This window comes from Salvia splendens, chromosome 3 (genome assembly GCF_004379255.2).
Source record: "Salvia splendens isolate huo1 chromosome 3, SspV2, whole genome shotgun sequence".
Taxonomy (NCBI): Eukaryota; Viridiplantae; Streptophyta; class Magnoliopsida; order Lamiales; family Lamiaceae; genus Salvia; species Salvia splendens.
The window spans coordinates 45,465,737-45,487,678 of NC_056034.1; the positions used below are offsets into that span (position 1 = coordinate 45,465,737).

The 21,942-nt window shown below is 40.4% G+C and overlaps 3 protein-coding genes and 2 pseudogenes across 7 annotated transcripts; 4 read left to right on the top strand and 1 right to left on the bottom strand.

Annotated features, from left to right (window-relative positions):
• Positions 1 to 754: 754 nt before the first annotated feature.
• LOC121793429 (subtilisin-like protease) lies at positions 755 to 3,244 on the top strand. The gene has a single exon (XM_042191435.1). It carries the CDS (start codon positions 779 to 781, stop codon positions 2,957 to 2,959), a length of 2,181 nt encoding a protein of 726 aa, XP_042047369.1. The 5' UTR covers positions 755 to 778; the 3' UTR covers positions 2,960 to 3,244.
• A 3,973-nt stretch (positions 3,245 to 7,217) lies between these two features.
• LOC121797092 (subtilisin-like protease 1) lies at positions 7,218 to 7,712 on the top strand. The gene has a single exon (XM_042195822.1). The coding sequence runs from the start codon at positions 7,251 to 7,253 to the stop codon at positions 7,710 to 7,712; it is 462 nt and encodes a 153-aa protein (XP_042051756.1). The 5' UTR covers positions 7,218 to 7,250.
• Positions 7,713 to 9,230: 1,518 nt separating this feature from the next.
• On the top strand, positions 9,231 to 11,303 carry LOC121793736 (annotated as a pseudogene).
• A 592-nt stretch (positions 11,304 to 11,895) lies between these two features.
• Positions 11,896 to 15,062, top strand: LOC121797093 (annotated as a pseudogene).
• Positions 15,063 to 15,216: 154 nt separating this feature from the next.
• Positions 15,217 to 21,269, bottom strand: LOC121796405 (YTH domain-containing protein 1-like). 5 transcript variants are annotated; one of them, XM_042195271.1, is made up of 9 exons: positions 21,160 to 21,269; positions 19,234 to 19,349; positions 17,800 to 18,029; positions 17,357 to 17,608; positions 17,199 to 17,275; positions 16,729 to 17,083; positions 16,047 to 16,103; positions 15,588 to 15,649; positions 15,217 to 15,510 (listed from the first exon to the last, which is right to left on the bottom strand). In XM_042195271.1, exons 2-9 carry the CDS (start codon positions 19,322 to 19,324, stop codon positions 15,459 to 15,461), a joined length of 1,176 nt encoding a protein of 391 aa, XP_042051205.1. In that variant the 5' UTR covers positions 19,325 to 19,349; positions 21,160 to 21,269; the 3' UTR covers positions 15,217 to 15,458. The 5 variants fall into 5 exon arrangements, 3 of the variants coding, with proteins under 3 accessions (XP_042051205.1, XP_042051204.1, XP_042051206.1); XM_042195270.1 differs by having other exon boundaries at positions 16,729 to 17,098; XR_006049744.1 differs by having other exon boundaries at positions 15,481 to 15,510; positions 16,047 to 16,146; positions 16,729 to 17,098.
• Between the last annotated feature and the right edge of the window lie 673 nt (positions 21,270 to 21,942).

Here is a 21,942-nt window from a genome sequence, read left to right on the forward strand (position 1 = left end):
CACGCTTCAAAAAACGTCCTTATTGTTGGTGTCCCAACTAAAATTAGATTACGCAATTAGAAGCGTTCTAAAAAAGCAACAGATTAAGTTAAGTTGTCCTTAATTTTGAAACGCTTTTTTTGCGTCCTAAATTGTTGCTATTTTCTCCATTTTTGTGTCCTTAAAATAGTACTCCTAGTAAGTTTAGTGCCGAGAAAAAGTGGGTAATTTATGAGAGATGAAAGAAACAGTAGGTAATGTGTGGAGAGGAACTTTTCATTTTCAGAAATGAGATTAATTTTTGTGGACATCTCAAAATGGCAAAATGAAAATAATTTTCGTAGATGGAGGGGGATGTGTATATACACATTTTTCCATGCAACACTTGGATATAGTATTAGACTGAAAATGGTCTCGTTCACCAAAATCGATCAAATTTTTCTTGATTTCACATGCACGTCTCTGATTGAAAGTTACTAAGAATAATTTTCCCATAATCATCCAAATACTAGAAAATGAAAATACAAGGATGTGATATATACTCCGTGTTATTATTTGGTCCAAAAATGCCAAACGTCTCTACATGAGTAGTTAGAAAGAGCTTTCCATCTAAAAATCAAAATACAAGGATGTGAATGTGATTAAAATATAATCTACATACACACGCGCGTCGTCTTTGCTCCTAAAGATCCAAAAATTATAAGAAAATTCAAAATACAAGGACGTGACTTCAACCACATAATATGTGTATATATACCAGGCAGCACATGTTTTTTCGTCTTGAAACATTAGATTGAAAATGGCCTCCTCATTCACCAAAATCAATCAAATTTTGTTGATTTCACTCCTTTTTCACTCAACAATTATCCATGCAACTGAAGAGATGGATAATTTAGAGACATACATCGTCCACGTAGATCCGTCTGACACTAGTCTGGAGGAACTAGAGAGTTGGTACCGTTCATTTCTTGGCAACTCGAACTCCTCAAGAATAGTACATGCGTACAAACACGTGATCAAAGGCTTTGCGGCGAGGCTATCGCCTGATGAAGTGGCAATCATCCAAAAATACGATGGATTCTTGCACGCTAGGCCTGAAAGGCAGCTCTCCCTGCACACCACCCACACTCCCAACTTCCTCGGACTGCACCGCGAGTCCGGCCTCTGGAAGGACTCCAACTACGGCGAAGGCGTCATCATCGGTGTCCTTGACAGCGGGATTTCCCCTGACCACCCGTCGTTCAGCGACGAGGGCATGCCGCCCCCACCAGCTAAATGGAAGGGCAAGTGCGAGTTTAACACCAGCGCCTGCAACAACAAGCTCATCGGCGCCAGGTACTTCGTGGTTGGACAGGGGACTCCGCTCGACATGAACGGACACGGAACTCATGTCGCAAGCACCGCCGCTGGGAGTTTCGTCGCCGGCGCCAACTCCTATGGGCAGGCTAATGGCACTGCTGTGGGAATAGCCCCGCGGGCTCACATAGCTGTCTACAAAGTGTGCACCCCTGGGGGTGATTGCTCTGAGAGCGACACCCTAGCGGCTATGGACGTCGCTATTGAAGATGGCGTCGATGTGCTTTCTCTCTCTATAGGATTTTTCTCGGTTAGGTTCACTTTTGATCCCGTTGCTCTCGGCGCTTACAGCGCTGTGAAGAAGGGCATCTTCGTGAGCGCTGCTGCCAATAACAAAGGACCTTCATACGGCACGGTGACAAACGAGGCGCCTTGGATTCTAACAGTCGGAGCAAGTACCACTGACAGAAAATTACGAGTTGTTGCATTTCTTGGGAATAAAGAGGAGATAGACGGCGAGGCCATTATTCAGCCAAACAATTTTTCGCAGACGCCGTTACCATTGATCTATACCGGATCTTGCATTTCTGAGACATTAAAAGAAATCAATGCTCGAGGAAAAATCGTTGCGTGTGATTTTAGAATTAGCGAGGCATCAGCTTTTTCATTGGAAGAAGTTCAGGCAGCCGGACTAATTATCATGAATGACGAAACCGAGGGAGACACCAAAAGGCTCAGCGCTATCGCTTTTCCGACGGCACTTGTAGGTTATAGCGAAGGTTTGCGGATCAAAGCCTACATAAACTCCACATCGGACCCCACCGCTGCGATGTCGTTCAAAGGAACCGTGATCGGAGACGATCGCGCTCCCATCGTCGCTTCTTTCTCCTCCAGAGGGCCGAGCCTGCAAAGCTGGGGAACCCTAAAACCGGACATTCTCGGCCCAGGAGTGAACATCCTCGCAGCCTCGCACGTTCCCATCGAAGGAAACACAAACAGCTTCGCCTTCATGCCAGGAACTTCGATGGCGTGCCCTCATCTCAGCGGGGTCGCTGCGCTGCTCAAAAGCGTGCACCCTGACTGGTCGCCGGCTGCAATCAAGTCCGCGATCATGACTACCGCTGACATCGTGAACCTCGCGGGGGGTCCGATAGAGGACCAGACGTTGAAGCCAGCCGACGTGTATGCCACCGGTGCGGGGCATGTGAATCCCTCCAGGGCTACTGATCCAGGGCTCGTCTATGACCTTGAGGCCTCAGATTACATCCCTTATCTGTGTGGACTAATGTACACAGATAAGGAAATCGGGATCATCACGCAAGAAAGGGTGAACTGCTCTCAGGTATCAAGTATACTTGAGACACAACTTAACTATCCTTCCTTTTCAGTTGTATTTGGGTTGGATGTCCAAACGTACACGAGAACAGTGACAAACATCGGTGAGGTGAATTCGTCATACGTTGTGAAGGTGTCTGCGCCTCGTGGTGTTGGTATTTCTGTTGAACCGGAGAGACTTGACTTCAGTGAGCTGGGACAGAAGCTGACCTACCAAGTAACCTTCACCAGAGATCTGAATGGAGACAAGTTTAATTTTACCCAAGGGTTTCTTGTGTGGAGTTCGACTATGTACCAGGTCAGAAGTCCGATTGTGGCAGTGATGCAGGACTGGAATTTTCGAGTTTGAGTTTATTCATGAATTAGGGTTTGTGTTATTTTAGGGTTTGTGTTGTGTGTGCATTCCTATGATAAATAAAGAATTAAGAGTTTTTGTATGCTAGCCTCTGTGTGTGTATTCCTATAATAAACAAAGAATTAAGAGTTGTTGTATTTGGGTGTTTGTGTGTCTATTTCTATCATAAGTAAAGTATTAAGAGCTGTTGTATTTTAGGGCTGCGTCACTGTGGTTTGTGGTCTGTGTGTATTCCTATGAATCTATGATGAATAAAAGAGCTCATATGCATTAGTACAACTTAATAGTTTAACATGTCTGAAATAAAGAATAGCCCTGGGAAATGCATGATAGGAAAGGGAATTAAAAAATAAAATCTGAATATTAAATAAAAAATATAATACAGTACTAATTATTTTGATTAACATAAAAAGTTAAATAAAAAGGAATAAATATCGCAAAATATACTTTTAATCACTTATCTAGTTTATCATTAACACACTAAAAGGCTAAACACTATTCCTTCTTATAAATCAGATAGCCAAAAAAACAACACAAGATACACACGACGAAGAAAGTAATAAGATTTATTATCAATTTTCACTTAAAACACCTAACACACTATCTAAAAGAAACGATCCAAATAGATGTGACAAGAGAGTAGTACTAGTTTCTAAATGGTCAACTCATTTCCCAGATAATTCCAAACCTCTAACCTTGAAATATCAAATTTCAACCAAGGTAATGCCAGCACACATACAATTGTCAACTTAAAAATAATCGACCTTTAGGTAATCCGGCGGAAAATGCAATCTCATTGTAAGATCAGCCTGCAACTCATCACTCATCTACAGCTATATGTTTATATCATTATACTATATATATTGTAGGGATCAGACTTATTCCGGATTCACTAATTACCGAGACCTCTTTGGTCTTTACAAGATAGCTCAGTCAAACTATTAACCACGCGACTGATTTTATACAAGTAAACTAGCTATTACAGAAGTTTACAACTAGCTAGTTCAGAGAAGTAATCTTGGACTTGAAAGCTCCAAGATCTCGTTGAAAGACCTGCACACTTAACACCTAAGTCAGAGACACAAGGTAAGATCCACACAGATCTAGTGCAAAAATATCAAAGAAATACAGAATAGAACTGGAAACACCAATAGATCAACAAGTATGGCTCAGACACCCGCCAATAGAGTAGATCTATTCAACTAGAACGAAGATCCAAGGGAGCACAAGAGGTTTCCCCAGTGAATCACCTCACACACCAGAAACCAGCCTCTAACCTCTCATCTACACCGGATCTACACTTCTCACCGAACAAAACTCACAAGAACACCCTCAAACAGAAACCCTAGTTTTCCAGAACTCATGCAAACAAAGCAGTTGCCTTCTCAAACACTCATACAAGATCTAACACTCTAAAACCATGAAAGATCACAGTGTGCAAGCTAAAGAAGTCCATTTATGGACTTAAGCAAGCTTCGAGGAGTTGGAATATTTGTTTTGACAGAACAATCAAATCGTTTGGTTTTGTCAGAAGCAAAGAGGACCCATGTGTTTATAGTAAACGCGAAAATGGTAACGTTGTCTTCCTTGTCATATATGTTGATGACATCTTGATTATGGGAAGTGATTGTTCCATGATGCAATCCGTGAAAGAGTGGTTGTCTAGTTCCTTTATAATGAAGGATCTAGGTGATGCTTCCTATATCCTTGGAATTAAGATCTATCGAGATAGACCAAATAGGATGTTAGGATTATCACAATCCACTTACATAGACAAGTTTCTAAGGCACTTCTCAATGGAGAATTCTAAGAAATGTTTTCTTCCTATGGGACATGGCATTGTATTGTCAAAGAAGGATTGTCCTTCTAATGACAAAGAAAGATACAATATGAAAAGGATCTCGTATGCTTCAGCTATAAGATCTATTATGTATTCCATGATCTCTACTAGGCCAGATGTGGCCTATGCGCTTAGCATGACAGACAGATTTCAGCAAAATCCCGATGAGGAACATTGGAAAATTGTTAAGACTATTCTTAAGTACCTTAGAAGGACTAAAAAATATTTCTTAGTCTATGGTGGACAACCAGAGTTATCAGTTACTGGGTACACTGATGCTAGTTTCTAAACAGACCATGACGACTATAAGTCTCAGTCTGGATGTGTATTTGTCCTCGATGGTGGAGCAGTGAGTTGGAATAGTTCCAAACAAGGTACAACTGCCGATTCCACCACCGAAGCCGAGTATATTGCTGCATCTGAAGCAGCCAAAGAAGTTGTTGCTTTGTTAGAGTTCGCTAAAGAACTGGGTGTCAGTCCGAGTGCCAATAGTGCAATACCTTTGTATTGTGACAACACTGGTGTTGTTGCGCAAGCAAAAGAACCCAGAGCTACGAACTGGAACAAACATATTCCCAGAAGATATCATCTGATCAGAGAAATAATTGAAAGAGGCGACATAAAATTAGAAAGAGTACCCACTGATGATAATTTGGCTGATCCTTTCACCAAACCGTTATGTATAGCAAAACACAACAAGCACTTTGAGAGCTTAGGTGTTAAGCATGTTGGTAGATGGCTTTGAATCAGTGGGAGTTACAGTTTTATAAGTCTTAGAAACATTTTGTGTTGAGACAATATTACTTGATCACATTATATGAAAATTTTATTTCCTATGAGTTTTGTGCACTTATTGGAATAATTATTTGAAATGTTTGTATTTATTCTAAATATTTGTTCCCTTGAATTATGACTGTCGTTAATGGTGTGAGACATTAATGATATAGTATAATTCTAAAATAGCCATAACCAATGATCATCAAGAATGAGATATTGATGATATGTTATATGTTAGCATGGAGTTTGCATCACATTCTTCGAGAATGTAGTTGTTCTCACAACTATGAGATATTAGATACTCGTGATGGACACATGGTATACTTTGGAGAGTATTGGTATACCATACTATTAAACTGTTTTGTTAAGTGTCTACAGTGTATTAGTACATGAAGTATGTAATAGTCCTTGGATCTGAGGTCATTACACATTTTGTTTGTTGAGTGGTGTGCTTTGATCTTGTCCAACGCTTTGCCTCCCAAAGGAGGATTGAGACACGGACTTGTTGGGTATATCATAAGATAAATAGAAATGGTAGTTGAGCCAAGAATGAGATTAATTCCTCGATTGGAATTTCAAGAGAACACTCAAATTCTCTATATTACTTGACCATTAAGTCATTGGCCAATGCAAGGATATATTCAATTAAAGTAATTGAATATGATCGAATGGGTCATTTAATAAAGATGAGATAAAGTGATTGAGCTATTTGGATGACACATGACAAATCTTAAGCTCAATCGGGTGGTTCGTGAATGAAAGGATATTACTATAAACTTTGTGTAAAGGCTTGTTTACCGAATTCACATAAACGTCCTTAATATATCGAGCTACGCTGCCAACGCAGTCTAGGAGTTTTGTGCAGACTTCGATTAGATCATCGTCGATAATGAGGGTCTAAAGGGTCACACTATATGTGTATTTTGATCCGCCCAAGGGTACAATGTTAGAGCTGTGTATTTTATCTAATGCTAGTCCAAGTGGGAGATTGAAAGATTAATGGGCTAGATTAGATTAATAGGAAATAATTATATTGGGCTTGGTCCAATGTTACAATTATTCTATTATATATATGCTCTATTGTAGAGAACAGAAAATACAGAAAACCTAATTCTGTAAGAGAGAAAAGTGGCGCTACGTTCACAAGAGATTTCCTAGCTTTCTCTATAGAACGATTGTACCGAGGAATTGTTCCTGCATCTGATCAGAATACACGTGGACCTCGATAGTAGTGGATTCAACTTGCATGATACAATCGTAGAAGAAAACAACGCAACAAGTAAGATTTAGTTCAGTCGTGTATTACGTGCTCAACTTGCAATATGATTATGAATCTAGATCTGTTATTCTTGTCTGCAATTTCCGCTGCGCTCATTAGATGAATACAAGAATTCCTTACATTCACCACTTCAGCCGACGCGCATCTCCTCCCCGCCGGATTGAAAACAAAAGCCTACATAAACTCGACAACCAGACCCACAGCGACGATCCTGTTTAAAGGGACAATAATTGGAGATTCATTAGCCCCCATGGCTGCATCCTTCTCCTCAAGAGGCCCCAGCACTATTACCCCGGGTATCCCGAAGCCAGACATTATCAGCCCGGGCCTTAACATCCGACACGAACACAAACACAAAGCTGACATTCAGCATCGACTCGGGCACGTCAATGGCGTGTCCTCATCCCAGCGGGATCGCGGTGCTACTAAAAAGCGCCCACCCTGATTGGTCCCCTGCCGCGATCAAATCCGCCATCATGACCACAGCCAGTCTTGTAAATCTCAGAGGCTCTGCTATCGTGGATGAAACTCTAACACCAGCGGACCTTTTTGCAACAGGAGTCGGGCATGCCAACCCGGCCAGGGCAAACGACATCTCATCCAATGACTACATCCCATATCTGTGCGGACTAGGCTACTCCGACCAACAGGTTAGCACCATTGCGCGCAAGTCCGAGCGCTGCATGTCGGGAATTGCTGAGGGGAACCTTAACTACCCGACCTTCGCAGTTGAGCTTGGATCGTCGTCCCAGAGTTTTACAAGGACTGCAACGAACGTTGGCGAGGCAGCGTCTTACTATACTGTGAAGATCGTAGCGCCCCAAGGCATGAGCGTCGTTTCACAAAATTGAACGAGAAGGCATCGTATGTTGTGACGTTTAGCCGCAGTGGCAACGTTACGAGATCGTTTTCACAAGGGTATTTGCAATGGGTTTCGGCCAAGAATGTTGTTAGGAGCGTCGTATCGGTGAAATTCACATAAGAGAGCCAAATGGATATACTCCACAACACTAAAAAAACGAGTCATCATGTCTTGTTAAATGCTTTCTTTTGCATTTCCAAACCTTTGAGATTCAAATTCTACTTTTTGTTAACTCTTAGACGTCTAATGCTATCAATGTGAATCTGTGAACCATGCCTTAATTTGTTGTCATCTTACTTCACTTCCCAAACATGTATTCTATTTAACGAACATGCACGTGCATACTTAAAGTTAGGCAGGGACATTTGTTAAACATGATGAATATTCTGAATTCATACCAGATTTACCACACATATGTACACATAAATTCAGTCACTTCATTACTCATACCACTTCACATACAATTCACCAAAAACAACAATAAATGGATACAAAGTCACCAATATCCGACAACAACTATATACTAACAAAAATAAACAATAACGATATCCAACAAAATTGTATCAAATTTATCTATAACGTTTTTTTTATAATTGTATCATTATTAATTCTATTCATATTTTTCCAGCCTATGAACCCACCAATTATGTATCAATCCTTTTCACTTGTATCAACTTGTATTGACAAAACATCGCTCCAATGGTGGAGTCGTGGGACTTGGATCCCCTGCTGTGGCAAAATGCACAGCAGGGGCTACTGTGCAGATCAAAGCCACTCATTTATGAATAAAAGAAAATAATCTAGCTTAATAAAAATTAATGGAGGGATATGATCTGCACAGCAGCCCCTGCTGTGCATTTTGCCACAGCACGGGATCCAATCTCGGAGTCGTGACACATCGTGTCAGAAGCATGATTTGTAAGTTGAAAAAACATGAGATATAATTGATTTTGTTTAGAAATAATTACCTAAAAATAATTAATTATATCGATCAAATAAAAAAATTGGAATATGATTTGTAAGTTGAAAAAACATGAGATATAATTGATTTTATTATTAAAGGTTGGAGGTAAAATCGATAAATTTCAAATTTAGGATGTGGAGTAAATGATAAAATCATTAATATATTATTAACTCTATGCAATTGAACGTGAATCCTCTCACAAGGGACAATGGTCCACGAAAACGCTAATTGAAAGAAAAGTCGAAAAGCAATACATGTGGAAATATTGTAACGACATTGACTTAGAAAAAATATAAGTCGTTGATTGATGCTATCAATTGATTGGTAGTAGTATTAATTTTGGTCCTATAGACATGTTGAAGTTGTACAACATCGCCTTCTATAAGAAGTAACGACGAATCCTAAATAAACACAACAAATTCTGAATTCCTGATTTATGCTTTTGTTTGACATGTCATTCCTATCTTCTACATTCATCTTTATTTGCATATTCTTCATCACTAGCCTGCCCAAATCTGCATCTCAGACGCCTAACAAAAGTAGTTTACAAACCTACATTGTTCATGTCGAGCCATCCAGGTGAAAGAAATGGAGAAGAGAGGGTTCGTGTCAGCACGGCCACAGAAATTGATGTCGCTGCACGCAACACATTCTCCCAACTTCCTGGGGCTCAACCCGAATACAGGCTTGTGGAAGGAGAGTAACTACGGTGAAGGTGTGATCATCGGAGTGCTGGACACGGGAGTGCTGCCCGAGCATCCTTCCTTCAGGGACGAAGGAATGCCGCCTCCCCGGGCTAAATGGAAAGGGAAGTGCCAATTCAACCACACAACGTGCAACAACAAAATCATCGGAGCCAGATACTTCAACGCGGATGACCAGAGCCCCCTCGACGATGAAGGCCACGGGACTCACACGGCCAGCACTGCTGCTGGCAGATTCACGCATTGCCAACGGCACTGCTGCTGGCGTGGCGCCACTTGCGCACCTGGCCATATATAAAGTATGTTGTGGTGAAGTGGACACCCTTGCTGGTATGAATGCCGAGATTGAAGATGGAGTGGACGTGCTCTCCATCTCTCTAGTCATACCAGCGGAGAATTTGTACGATGATTCTATAGCAATCGGAGCGTTCAGCGCGATGGAGAAGGGCGTCTTCGTTAGCTGCTCTGCAGGAAACTATGGTCCCTTATTCTCGTTTGTGGGAAACAGGGCACCTTGGATTCTGACGGTGGGAGCAACCACCATAGACAGAAGATTGAGTGTTGGGAAACAGCCAGCAATTTGACGGCGAATCAGCTTTCCAACCGGCTAACTTTCCACAGAAGCTCTTCCGCCTTGTGTATGCAGGGATGCTCAATGCTTCTGACGAATTTGCAGCTTACTTCTTCAATGAATCACTCAGCGGAAGCGACATCCGAGGTAAGATTGTGGTGTGTGAGCTAGGTGGCGGATTGACGAGGGTCGAAAATGTTGCAGCTGTGAAGAGTGGCGGCGGCGCGGCCATGATTCTCTTAAACAACGAGGAATATGGAAACACCATCATCACAACTGAAGCCCATGTCCTCCCAACTACACACGTCACCTATGCCGCTATTTCTTTCCAAGGTCTGATTTTTGATGGTTTAGTTAAAGTTTTGATGATAGTAGTTCATGATTAAATATTTTTAACTTTAAAAATAAACAAGTTGGTGTAAAGTGGAGTTGTTGTCATTACTCCTCATTAGATATTACAGTGATTTCAAATCTGAGTTTATATTTGCCAACAGGGACCGTGATTGGTGATGAGCGTGCACCAGTCGTGGCTTCATTTTCCTCTAACTTTCCAAGCCCTGGAATCTTGAAACCCGAGTCAATATTCTTGCAGCGTGGCCTACTTCCGTGGAAGGCAACCCCAACACAACGTCCCATTTCAACGTACTTTCCGGCACCTCAGCGGTGTCGCGGCTCTGCTGAAGAGCGCGCATCCCGCCGCAATCAAGTCCGCCATCATGACCACCGCAGACGTCGTGAACCTTGCCGGTAACCCCATCGAGGACGAGAAATACCTCCCGGCCGATATCTTCGCCACGTGAATCCATCTAGAGCTAATGACCCGGGGCTCGTGTACGACATCCAGCCCCAAGACTACCTTTCGTACCGCCAAGTGGGGACGTTTCTACAGCGGAGGGTGAATTGCTCGGTGGAGTCACGCATACCGGAAACACACCTGAACTATCCTTCATTCTATATCATCTTCAACAACAGATCAACTTCCCAGGTTTACTCCACGACCGTCACAAACGTAGGCCACCCGGTTTCATCTTACCAAGTGGAGATCTCGCCACCACAGGGAGTCCATGTCCGTGTCGAGCCGACCACGCTCAAGTTCACGGAGATGAACCACAAACTGCGGTACGAGGTTACATTCAACTGGCTGACGTCGGCTCCGAATAAGCCGTTCGTACAAGGATTCTTGAAATGGACATCTCCTAGTCGCTCTGTTAGGAGCCCTATTGCAGTTATACTGGCTGGAATGGATCATGTCTGAAACTAGGATGATAATAGTTTCAGATTTATGTGAGATGCCAATATCTATGAAGAATAATTGATTTGTGCTTAAATATATGATTCAAATCATTTCTGAGACATGCTCTGTTTCGGGAAGAAAGACCAACAGAGTGCTACGAATCCCTTATTTATTCTAGATAATCAACTGCATAAATATGGCAATCAATCTAAAAAGTCGAATCTTGTAATTTCATACTATTCATAATGGCAATTAAAAAGTTAATGAAATCACATATTCTGATTCATCATTCATACTATAATCACACACAAACTAGTTTAGTATCCTCATCAAATTTCGCCTACATAAAATGAGTTTAAACAGAGAAAGTTGGATTCGAGCTTATATTATTGGAATATAGTTTTGATTTGCACCTTCAAAAGCTTTTCCCTGTAACAAATACACAGTCAAATTATGTTGTAAAAATATTGAAGTCAGAATTTTTTCCCACATCGGTTTCAAAGCAAAGAAATATGGTCTATATACTAACAACAGAAACAAACTGTATCGCCGAGCCTTGTAACGTGGGCTTGTGACCCAGGTGGGGGCAATAAGGTGATTGGACGTTGGGTCATTTCTGGTCCAACTGGGCTTTGGCCAGTGTTTCAGGCTTGCCCGTTCCAAGCGGCGGAGTTGGGCTGCGTGGGCTCGTTCGAAGGAATGGGCCTCGTGGTTCCTAAAGAGGAGGACACCGCGTCAGGCTGGCTTAACAGAGCAGCGTAACTTCCCGCTCTCTGCAGTGGAAGGATTACGAGCCTCTGCTGTCCGAGTCCATTAAAGTTGAATTGGTTGGCCCAATTGAACAATCATCTTTTTGCCCAAATTTAATTATAATTTTTAATACTATTTAAATTTTTCACCTTTTCTGCCCTTTTCCAAAAAAAAAAAAAAATTCAATCTCTTTATGTTTAAATTGATTTATTTTTGTGGGATTATATTTTCCACCTCCCATTATGATAGTACTACGCGTTTGTATGGTTTATGGAGTCATTTTTCCCAACTGCTTTATTTGAATATTATAATGATTAATTGGGGTTCACTATTACTCCTCTCAATAAAATTTAAAACTATCTTGGTGTTGACTTATAATTTTTTACGAATATTTAATCAGTAGGATTGATTATCCAAAACTAGGGTATATATTTTTCAAAAATAATTTTTAGAAATAAATGTCAATTGTGGCTCATCAAAAAAGAATGAGTCATCAAATACTAATATACGAACTAGTTGTTAATAACACCACATAAGGAAACGCGTATATATATGTTGGAGAAAGCAAGATCACAAACATCAATAGACGGGTTACAAATCCTTGATAACCCTCATGCTCAATTTCCATATTATAATACGAACGCTCAATGCTACATCCGATGAAATATCTTTAGAGACGTACATCATACACGTTGATTACGAAGCCAAGCCATAAGATTTGGACAACTTGTACAAATCACTCCTATCAACAACAACAAACGATCATCATCGCCGACTGTTGAGCTACTCATATCGGAACGTCTTCCGAGGCTTCACCGCCAGGCTGTCACCAGAGGAAGTGAAAGCGATGGAGACGACGCCAGGGTTCGTCTCCGCGCGCCTACAAAGAAAAATATCCCTCCACACAACCCAGACGAAGCCAGGCTGAACCGAAACACCGGATTCTGACAAAGCTCCGGCTACGGCCGGGGCATCATCATCGGAGTCCTGGACTCCGGGATCCTTCCCGAGCACCCTTCGTTCAACGACGAAGGGATGCCTCCCCCGCCGGCTAAATGGAAGGGGAGGTGCGAGTTCAACCACACCTCGTGCAACAATAAGATCATCGGCGCAAGAGTGTTCACGAGTACTTCTGGCGACACCCTGATACGATCCTCTATATCTTAGGAAATCACAATTATTTAGTTATCTTTTATTCCTCAAATCTTTTTCATATCTTCGTTTTCTTATTCTATAAGTTAGGTTAGTAGTATTCTAGTATTATAAATAGGAGAGCTTGTTATCATTTTATGCAATCAAGGAATGAAAAATATTGTCTTGCCCACAAATCAACGTGAATTACTCTAATCCTAGTTTCACCGCTGCCCGACGGAGGAGTTCCGCGCACAGCACGAAACTAGAATCGCCGTCGATCCTATCGCAGGACTCCGGAAGTTTGTCTGGATTGTCGAGCAACCCGCCGTCGATCAACGTTAAGGAATTAAGTCCTTAACACACCCCTTTAGACGAAGACGGCCACGGCACACGCACAGCCAGCACCGCCACCGGGAGATTCGTGGGAGGGGCTAATGTGTTCGGCAACGCTAATGGGACGGTGGTGGTGATTGCGCCGATGGCTCACCTTGCTATATACAAAGTGTGTGGGGAATTCTGCTTTGAGAGTGATGTACTTGCTGCCATGGATGCTGCTGTTGATGATGGTGTCGACATTATTTCCCTTTCACTTGGTACACTCTCTTTAAGTCTCCATGATGATCCCATCTCTCTTGGAGCTTACTCTGCCACCGAGAAGGGGATTTTTGTCAGCTGCTCCGCCGGCAACAGCGGACCTTCCAACTTCTCCTTATCAAATGAAGCGCCGTGGATTCTCACCGTCGGCTCCAGCACCATCGACCGGAAGATACGAGCAACCGTTGCGTTGGGAAACAACGCCACATCGACGGCGAGTCGGCTTTCCAGCCTGCGGATTTCCCGGCGAAACAGCTGCCACTGGTGTACGCCGCCGCCCTCAACGCCACCAACTCCCGAATCCAGTTCTGCGGCGAGAGCTCTCTAAACAAAACCGACATACGGGGAAAAGTCGTTGTCTGCGAGGTCGGAGGTTCCATAACAAGAACCAACAAAGGGATAGCCGTCAAGAACGGAGGTGGCGCCGCCATGATCCTCGTAAACCCCGCCGCGTACGACAATCTCACCCTCGCGGACGCCTACGTGCTCCCCGCGGCGCACATGAGCTACGCGGATGGGCTGAGGATCAAAACCTACATCAACGCAACCGCCGCCCCCACGACCACGGTCGCATTCGGAGGGACCGTCATCCCCGACAGCCGAGCCCCGGACGTCGCCACGTTCTCATCTCGGGGCCCGAACTACGCGAGCCGCGGGATACTGAAGCCCGACATCCTAGGTCCTGGAGTCAACATCCTAGAGGCGTGGATAACACCGTCCATGCCGTTCAACATGATCTCTGGGACCTCGATGTCGTGCCCGCACCTCAGCGGTGTGGCAGCGCTGCTGAGGAGCACGCACCCAGACGGGTCCCCGGCAGCAGTCAAGTCTGCAATCATGACCACGGCCGATGTGGGCAACCTTGCCAAGAATCCGATCGAGGACGAGAGGTTCCTTCCTGCCTCGGTGTTCGCTACCGGGTCGGGCCATGTGAACCCGTCCCGGGTAGCGGATCCAGGGCTCGTTTACGACATCCAACCAGAGGACTACATTACTTATCTGTGCGGTCTGAACTACACAAACAGACAAGTTGGGGTGATTCTATAGAGAAAGGTGAACTGCTCTGTGGAGGGAAGTATACGAGAAGGGGACTTAAACTACCCTTCATTCGCCGTTACTTTTAGCAGTTTGGCGTCGGCGGCAGCTTCTCAGACGTATACGAGGACGGTGACGAACGTCGGAGAGGAGAACTCATCTTACGCTGTCGAGATTGCGGCACCAGCTTGGAGCCGACGAAGCTCGATTTCTCCAAGGTTAATCAGAAGCTTCAATACAAAGTGACATTCAGCAGATTGAACACGACTGTGTTTGGATATGTCCAGGGCTACTTGAAATGGGATTCTTCCAAGCACTCTGTGAGGAGTCCTATTGCCGGAATACTGCGGTGAAAGGAGATTCCAGCAACTTTCTATGTATAATGTGTTGCTATTCTTTGCAATTTCAGAAACAAATCGATATGATTCACTAAGTTTGTAGTAATAAAATCATAAAAACAAAGTAAGAATCGACTGACCTAAAAGTAATCCAAACACAAAATGAGGATGATAGGCAAATGCAGAAAATATGCTCATATATGAGAGTTGGAGCAATTAAACAGTTTTCTATATACAAATTCATTGATCATTCCCTAAAAATACAACAAGAATTACGCACCAATTCAAGTACCACGGCTCAAAATTATAGCCAGTTTAAAGTAGGATCCGCTTCGCAGAGAGACAAAAACGACGACAGCTCATGTACAGTAGAGCATGTTTAACAAAAGAATTGAAGCCATGAAGAAGCACTCATTCGAGGGATTGGCGGTAACTCCTTTTCTTTGAGCTGCTTGCCGATTGCCTGTTTTATATAAATGCTCAAAATTACGACATTATGCTTACAAAAAATTGAATGGAGATATGATATGAGCGACTTACGAATCATCAGATCGTTCTTTACTGGATGATGACTTCTGCAAGCTCGTGGACCGTCCAGCAGCCTGTGAAATATGCATCAAGTCTCATTTAGCCTCTCACAGCCAACCCAAGTATCCTCCTTCAATAAGTAGTTGAAAACCGCAACAAAATATATATGGCACTGCGAAACATACATCTGCCTTTTCTAAATGGGAAAAATCCTTATTGAATTATTAATGCCGTTTGGGTCTATATCACTATGCCCCTATAAAAATTCATCAAACTAGAACAGTTTTGAATAACTGCCACAACTATAGTTTCTGGCACAAATGTCAGTACTGTCCCAAAAAATGGCCAAAAGAGTACATATAGTTGTCTAGTAACGTAGACACTATGGCATGTTTTGTGTCCCCCACACAATGACACACATAATACAAAGAATTCATATGAAATTATGAACAATAAGTATCAAATACTAACAGTGATGTGTAATCTTCTGGTGGCTTGAGTATGAGCTTCAAGGTATTCTTCATATGTCTACAAACAGTTATGAACATTGTAACCATCAGCAACACAGCCTCTGCTGTAAAGGTTAAAGTTGAGAATTAAATATATTGGAAGTTCGCATTAATCAAATAGGTCAACCAAACCAAAGAGTAATAAACATCATATAATTGCTTGACCAACAGTTGATAGATTCAATGCATTCATACAATATCAGATATAGCTTTAACAGTAATCAGATGATAAAAGTACAATTCCCAACCAATATTTACAAATTAGAAACTGAAAAAATGAGTTCCTACTTGTTTTATTATATGAGATAACAGCATTGCTAGTTACATGTACGTGATTCCATAAAATCACTTAAGCAAACCACCTTGATTTGAGTGTCAACTAAATTCAATAGCAAACTACATTCTGATTAAATGTACCTGATTCTTTAACTTTCTGTGTAGAAGAACTAAGCACCAACTTTAATAAAAGAGATGTTTCAACAAATAGATTTAGAAAAAGAAGAAAAAAGACAAAGCTACACTAACAAGTTTTCTCGCACCCCTTCTGTCTCTGATCACTTACATCACCATGGGAAGACTACACTAAGTAGTAAATGCATGATCTGGTAATTCAGTAAAGCAGCATGTGATGAAACAATCCTTACCATTTCCAGTATGTCATCTTCAGTGAAATTTCCAACATTGGTGCTCCCTTCTGCTGACACGCCCCAACTATCAATTCTAGAAGAACTATTGATCTTATTAGTTGAACTTCCACTTATCTGACTATGCCTTGACAGTTTTACTTTTGATGACCCAGGACCTTCACAGATATTATTCAGTATTACATCAGCTCTCTGGTGAGGCAACTGAAACCTACTTGCTTCTACTTGATGGTGGTAAAGTAAGGATGGATAAAGTAGAGGAGACATGTGCATTGGATTTGGAGGCACGTTAAAATCCTCATCATATACTGGATGGAATGGGTCTATGTAAGGTCTTCTTGTAGAAAAATCATCCCTACAGATTTCATCCCTTCAATAACAAAAACTATACAAGAAAATTGTCGAAAGATAAAGGAAGATATATAGTAATGCTTTATAGATTAATAACTGGATGTAAAATTAAAATATACCTAAGCAAGTTAGTATTCATATCAGCTCCCTCATCAAGAAGCTCACACAGAGCTGCCCCTATATCCCCAGGCAACTCCTGACAAGTATATACCCGATCATAGGTTCATATAGCAACAACAATACATCAGAAGGCTCTTAAAAAGCTCAGACAAGATACCTGACAGTCTCTACTAATTTTGACAGGTTTGAACTCATTCCAGGGATTTTTCAGATGGAGTGTCTTCTGAAAAGGTAAGTCCTGTAAGCGCAGCCATTTGACTTTAAAACTACGGCCCCAGGGATTATTTTTCCCACTTCCTTGACTCCATATGTTATCCGTTCTCCAACCAACGGAAGACATCATTTGAGCATATCCTTGGAAGAACCCACTCATGTTGACACTAAATATAAGAATAACCTTGCCAGAATTCTGCATAATCACTTACACTGTATTATTTGTATAATACTTTCTTCCTAATTTTTAGGAGGAAATCACTCTAGCACTCTAAAGGGATGAGTCATCTAAACTCACACCTTCGTCCTTCCTAATGCCTACTATACATTAACATCAAAGTAATTACTAAAATCATATTACATGAACAAAAAAACAAGAAATGTTACTTGAAAGGCTTCTTCAAGAATGGGCTCATTCATTACTTGAGTGGCCCAAATTCCCTTCTTTATTGACATGTGAATATTTTGATGATTCAAGCTCTTGATAACAAAATATCTTGTATTATTCAAGTTATTCTTCTTAATTTCATTTGACGTTCCCACCAGCTCACATGAATGCACTTGCTCCTCAGCGGCTGAGTGGCATGTTTCCTCATTAGACCTGCCTCTTGGATGCACTACAAAATAATTCCAGATATGTCATTCAGAAAGGCATCTAGGAACTCAAGGATTAAGATTAAGTCTGATGTTAACATATTGACTACAAGAAACACCATGTACTATCAGTATCACCACCATATTCAGATTGTTACATGTCATCATAGTGGATATCCTTAAAGACTAATGAGGTAGTAGGTCCAGTTCCCACTAAATAAATGGGAATGGAAAAAGACAAGAGACAGCAAAGAATCATCATTGCATTCAATTATAAACTATGCAAAGGAAAATTCAGTTTTGCAATGCACATATGCATTCAAACACATTTGGAAACAATGAAACTAGGAAGCAACTCAACTGTATGACATTTTTTATATCATTGGTTAAAGGGGGAGTAACATTGCTCCTGAGAGAAGCAGAGAGGTTATATATGCAGGATAGTCATTTATTTTTAGCATATAGAAAACCTAACACTAAGACAATTTCAAACAGATATTCTAGTCAATTACACTGCCTACGATTTGTGTAGGAATTCAACAGTCAATGATAGAGCCATCAAAGATGAATATTTACATAGTGAAGTTTTAATTATCTTGTACAGATCATCTAAAACTATAGTGCCCTGGCACAGTTAACACTACTTCCATATGCAAGACATAATCATAAAAATCTTATAAGCCTAATACTAGTTTGACAGAGTGTGCTTCTGTTCAGCCACTCATAACAAAGTGTAATTTATAAATCAAACTTAAGTTTATTTAAATTCAACAAACTTCGTCCTTCACTATTAAAAATAAATGACAATATTCTCATTTTCTGATTTTCTTTTCAATAGCTAACTTCTATACTTTGTTAAATGGCCAGATGATAGTCTCTCTCATAACAAAATAATATTAATACTATAAGCCCAATTTCATACGCAACTGTGCAGCACAATGAAGATGGCTAATGCATTTAGCTTCAGCTGGCTTCCTTTCTTTGGAAGTCTCCATTAATAGTCCAAACTAATGATAATTCTTGAACAGGAACTGGATATATAATGACTTTGACCAGGAAAAGCATCAAGAATATACAGAAAACCATGTCCTGGGGCTAGTACTGACTACTGAAACTCCACAGATATAATCCTAATATCAGAACTACACAGTTTAAATTTCATTTCTACAAATGCAGTAATTGAAAGAAAAACTAGGATGAGTCGGGAGAAAGGAAAAGAAAGACCACCTGAGTCATGCAAGTTCCTCGTGTCTCTTTTGGATTCAGTACCTAGAGAATCAATCACAGGGATAATTTCTCTTGCAGTTTCAAACGGCATGCTTTGGTGGCCTGGCCCCCTAGCTCTACAGGAGCGGAAGAGAGGAAAACCATAGTTAGAACTATAAAATCCTCGCTCACAACAAACTCACACTAATAACTGAAAACTAAAATCGAGAAACAAAATAAGTTAAGCATACATACACATGCTTTAAGACCAATTTCTTGCACAATTATGTAACCAAAGAAAACACTAGGTAGCTTTATGGTAATAGGAATTAGGAAATACTAGAAGCAGGGTTCATCACAGTAACACTACAATGCATCATCTTAACCCAAAGATTGTAATTTTAGAGCCAGAGATCCAGTTGGAATCATTTGAATTTCCATACAATTAGAATCTCCAAGGAACAAAAACAAGTGTAAGAGCCATGATAAAGCTACAAAACTTTGGTTAAACACCCACCACCATATAGTAGCTAAATGAACATGAATATCACATTACCAGTGCAGCAATCCATCAAACTCAAATAGAGAAATAAGGTTGGAGAAGGACACAACTATATTGCAACCTCGGGAAGTATCAAGATTGTTTTATGGTTTCACTATATTTGAGGACACACATTTCTTCTTCATCCAAGGAAAAAAAACATAGTGTCAGAACAGATACAGTTCCAGATTTATTATAATATAAACCACATTGAACTGTACCTATGGAGGATCAGTAATGGAAACCATTAATTATGAAAAAACAGCAAACATGAAAATAGACACCAAAAATAAATATGTTAATATACATACGAATATAAATCTTAAAAGTTACAGCACCAAGGTTCCAAGCTAAATGTGATATATCCTTGTTATTCCTCCCGTATTATGTTCTGTTAAATCAAGACCCGAGAGAAAGACTAAAGATATCACAATCAGAGAATTAGGATATAAATGTAACAAAAGAAGACAGTAAGAATCATAGCAAATAAATGGCTGGTCTCTATCTCTCTCACCAAAGCTTATAACAAATTGGGCCGCAATTCCACATTTTCAACTCTAAGTACTACTAATAAGGTTAGAGCAGTTTATGGGCGTAAAACCATTTGCGTTAACCTTTGAGGAATGCAAGCATAACCTAATCATGATACACTAATCCAAACATGTAAAAAATAAAAGTATTTAAAACAGTGTGACATTACTGCCATTCTCTCTGGCAATTTACCAATCTGGATAAAATCAAATGTAAACCTATGTACTATTATCCTCTAAACCCAACTTAGCCGTTCCACACAGTCCCATAGCTACATTCACAAGCCCTTACTGTATAATATCATATCTATTGTCTGAGCCCCCTTCGAGGACCTTCTCTGAGTGTGTGGGAGACGTCTAAGTACTTAAAACTAAATCTTTTCATGCTTTCTTCCTGACCTTTTCTAGTTCCATAAATTAACTAATGCCACATCACTCATGTTATAGAGAGTTTTCCGCAACTTCCTCATCCACTGAGACAACTGTTTTAGTAATGAAACATGGCCTAAATGGCATCTTTTGATAGCTCAAATTGAAGAATTCAATCACAATTATCTTCCCTTTTGCATTCCTTTAACCAAATGCCACTAGAAAAAATCAGTGGAGTATAAGATTGGGAAGAAAAATTGATGGTGCTCCCACCCACCACACAGCCACCGTAAGATGAAATTGATTACAGAAGTAAATTAACTTAAAGAAGTGCCAACAGCAACCACGCAACCCAAAACAAAAAAGAAAAACATGGAAAGTTTTACATTGTCAGCTCAGTATACAAATTTAAACACGAACATTTTATGCGGGAGAGTGAGTAAGCAAGCAACAATGAATATATGCAAACCAAAGCAAAATAATTAAGGAAAGCAAGCTGCAACGTACCGTCGAACGAGAGAGAATGGTTCAGGGTGTCTGTGAGAGAGAGAGAGAGGAGAGAGAAACGAACGAATGTAGCAATTGAAAAATTGATGGATTTTGCCCTAATTTCTTTTACCTAACCGGTTGATGTGCAGAAGCCAAAAGCCGAGTTAATTACATATTTCATACAAAATATTTTATCGTTAATTACATGTTTTATATAAAATATTTTACTATTTTTTTTAATTTAGTATAAAAATATTAAGTTTATTTATTTTATACAAAAAGTTTATTTAGTGTTCTAAAATAATACATTCCGTTAATTCCCTACTAACACCGTTACTTCCAATTACATCATACATACAAAAAGTTTCATCTATGTTTCAAATTTGTACAAAAAATTTTAAATTAAAACTTTCCATTAATTATTTCAAACACAATTATCTTTATTATTCACAAAAATGAAAAACACATAGAAAAAAATCACAACTCTTCGCCATCAAATTAGCGAATTGGATTTTATTGTCGAAGCTTTCTCATGTAACAATGAAGAATACAACTAAAAAGATATTGAATCTTTTTTGTAAAAATTAAATATTGATTTATTGACCGTTTGAAGCTCAAATTAGTCATTTTGTAAACATAAAATATGGAATTATTTGATACTATGTTCTATAAATAAAATTTAACTCTATAATAGTAACTTGTATACTATTTGCATGTATAAACTTCAATGTGTTACAAGTAGCAAACTAACGATAAATGGATAAAACTTATTAGGCATGATGATATAGTTATAACTTACTA

Bases quoted from the DNA above. Each gene is read 5' to 3' on its own strand.
- LOC121797092 (XM_042195822.1), top strand. From the start codon at position 7,251: ATGGCGTGTCCTCATCCCAGCGGGATCGCGGTGCTACTAAAAAGCGCC.
- LOC121796405 (XM_042195270.1), bottom strand. From the start codon at position 19,324: ATGCCGTTTGAAACTGCAAGAGAAATTATCCCTGTGATTGATTCTCTA. The intron at 15,650-16,046 runs GTTAGTATTTGA...CATATTTCACAG, and splicing joins CCAGAAGATTACACATCACT to GCTGCTGGACGGTCCACGAG. The intron at 15,511-15,587 runs GTAAGTCGCTCA...TATATAAAACAG, and splicing joins AAAGAACGATCTGATGATTC to GCAATCGGCAAGCAGCTCAA.
- LOC121793429 (XM_042191435.1), top strand. From the start codon at position 779: ATGGCCTCCTCATTCACCAAAATCAATCAAATTTTGTTGATTTCACTC.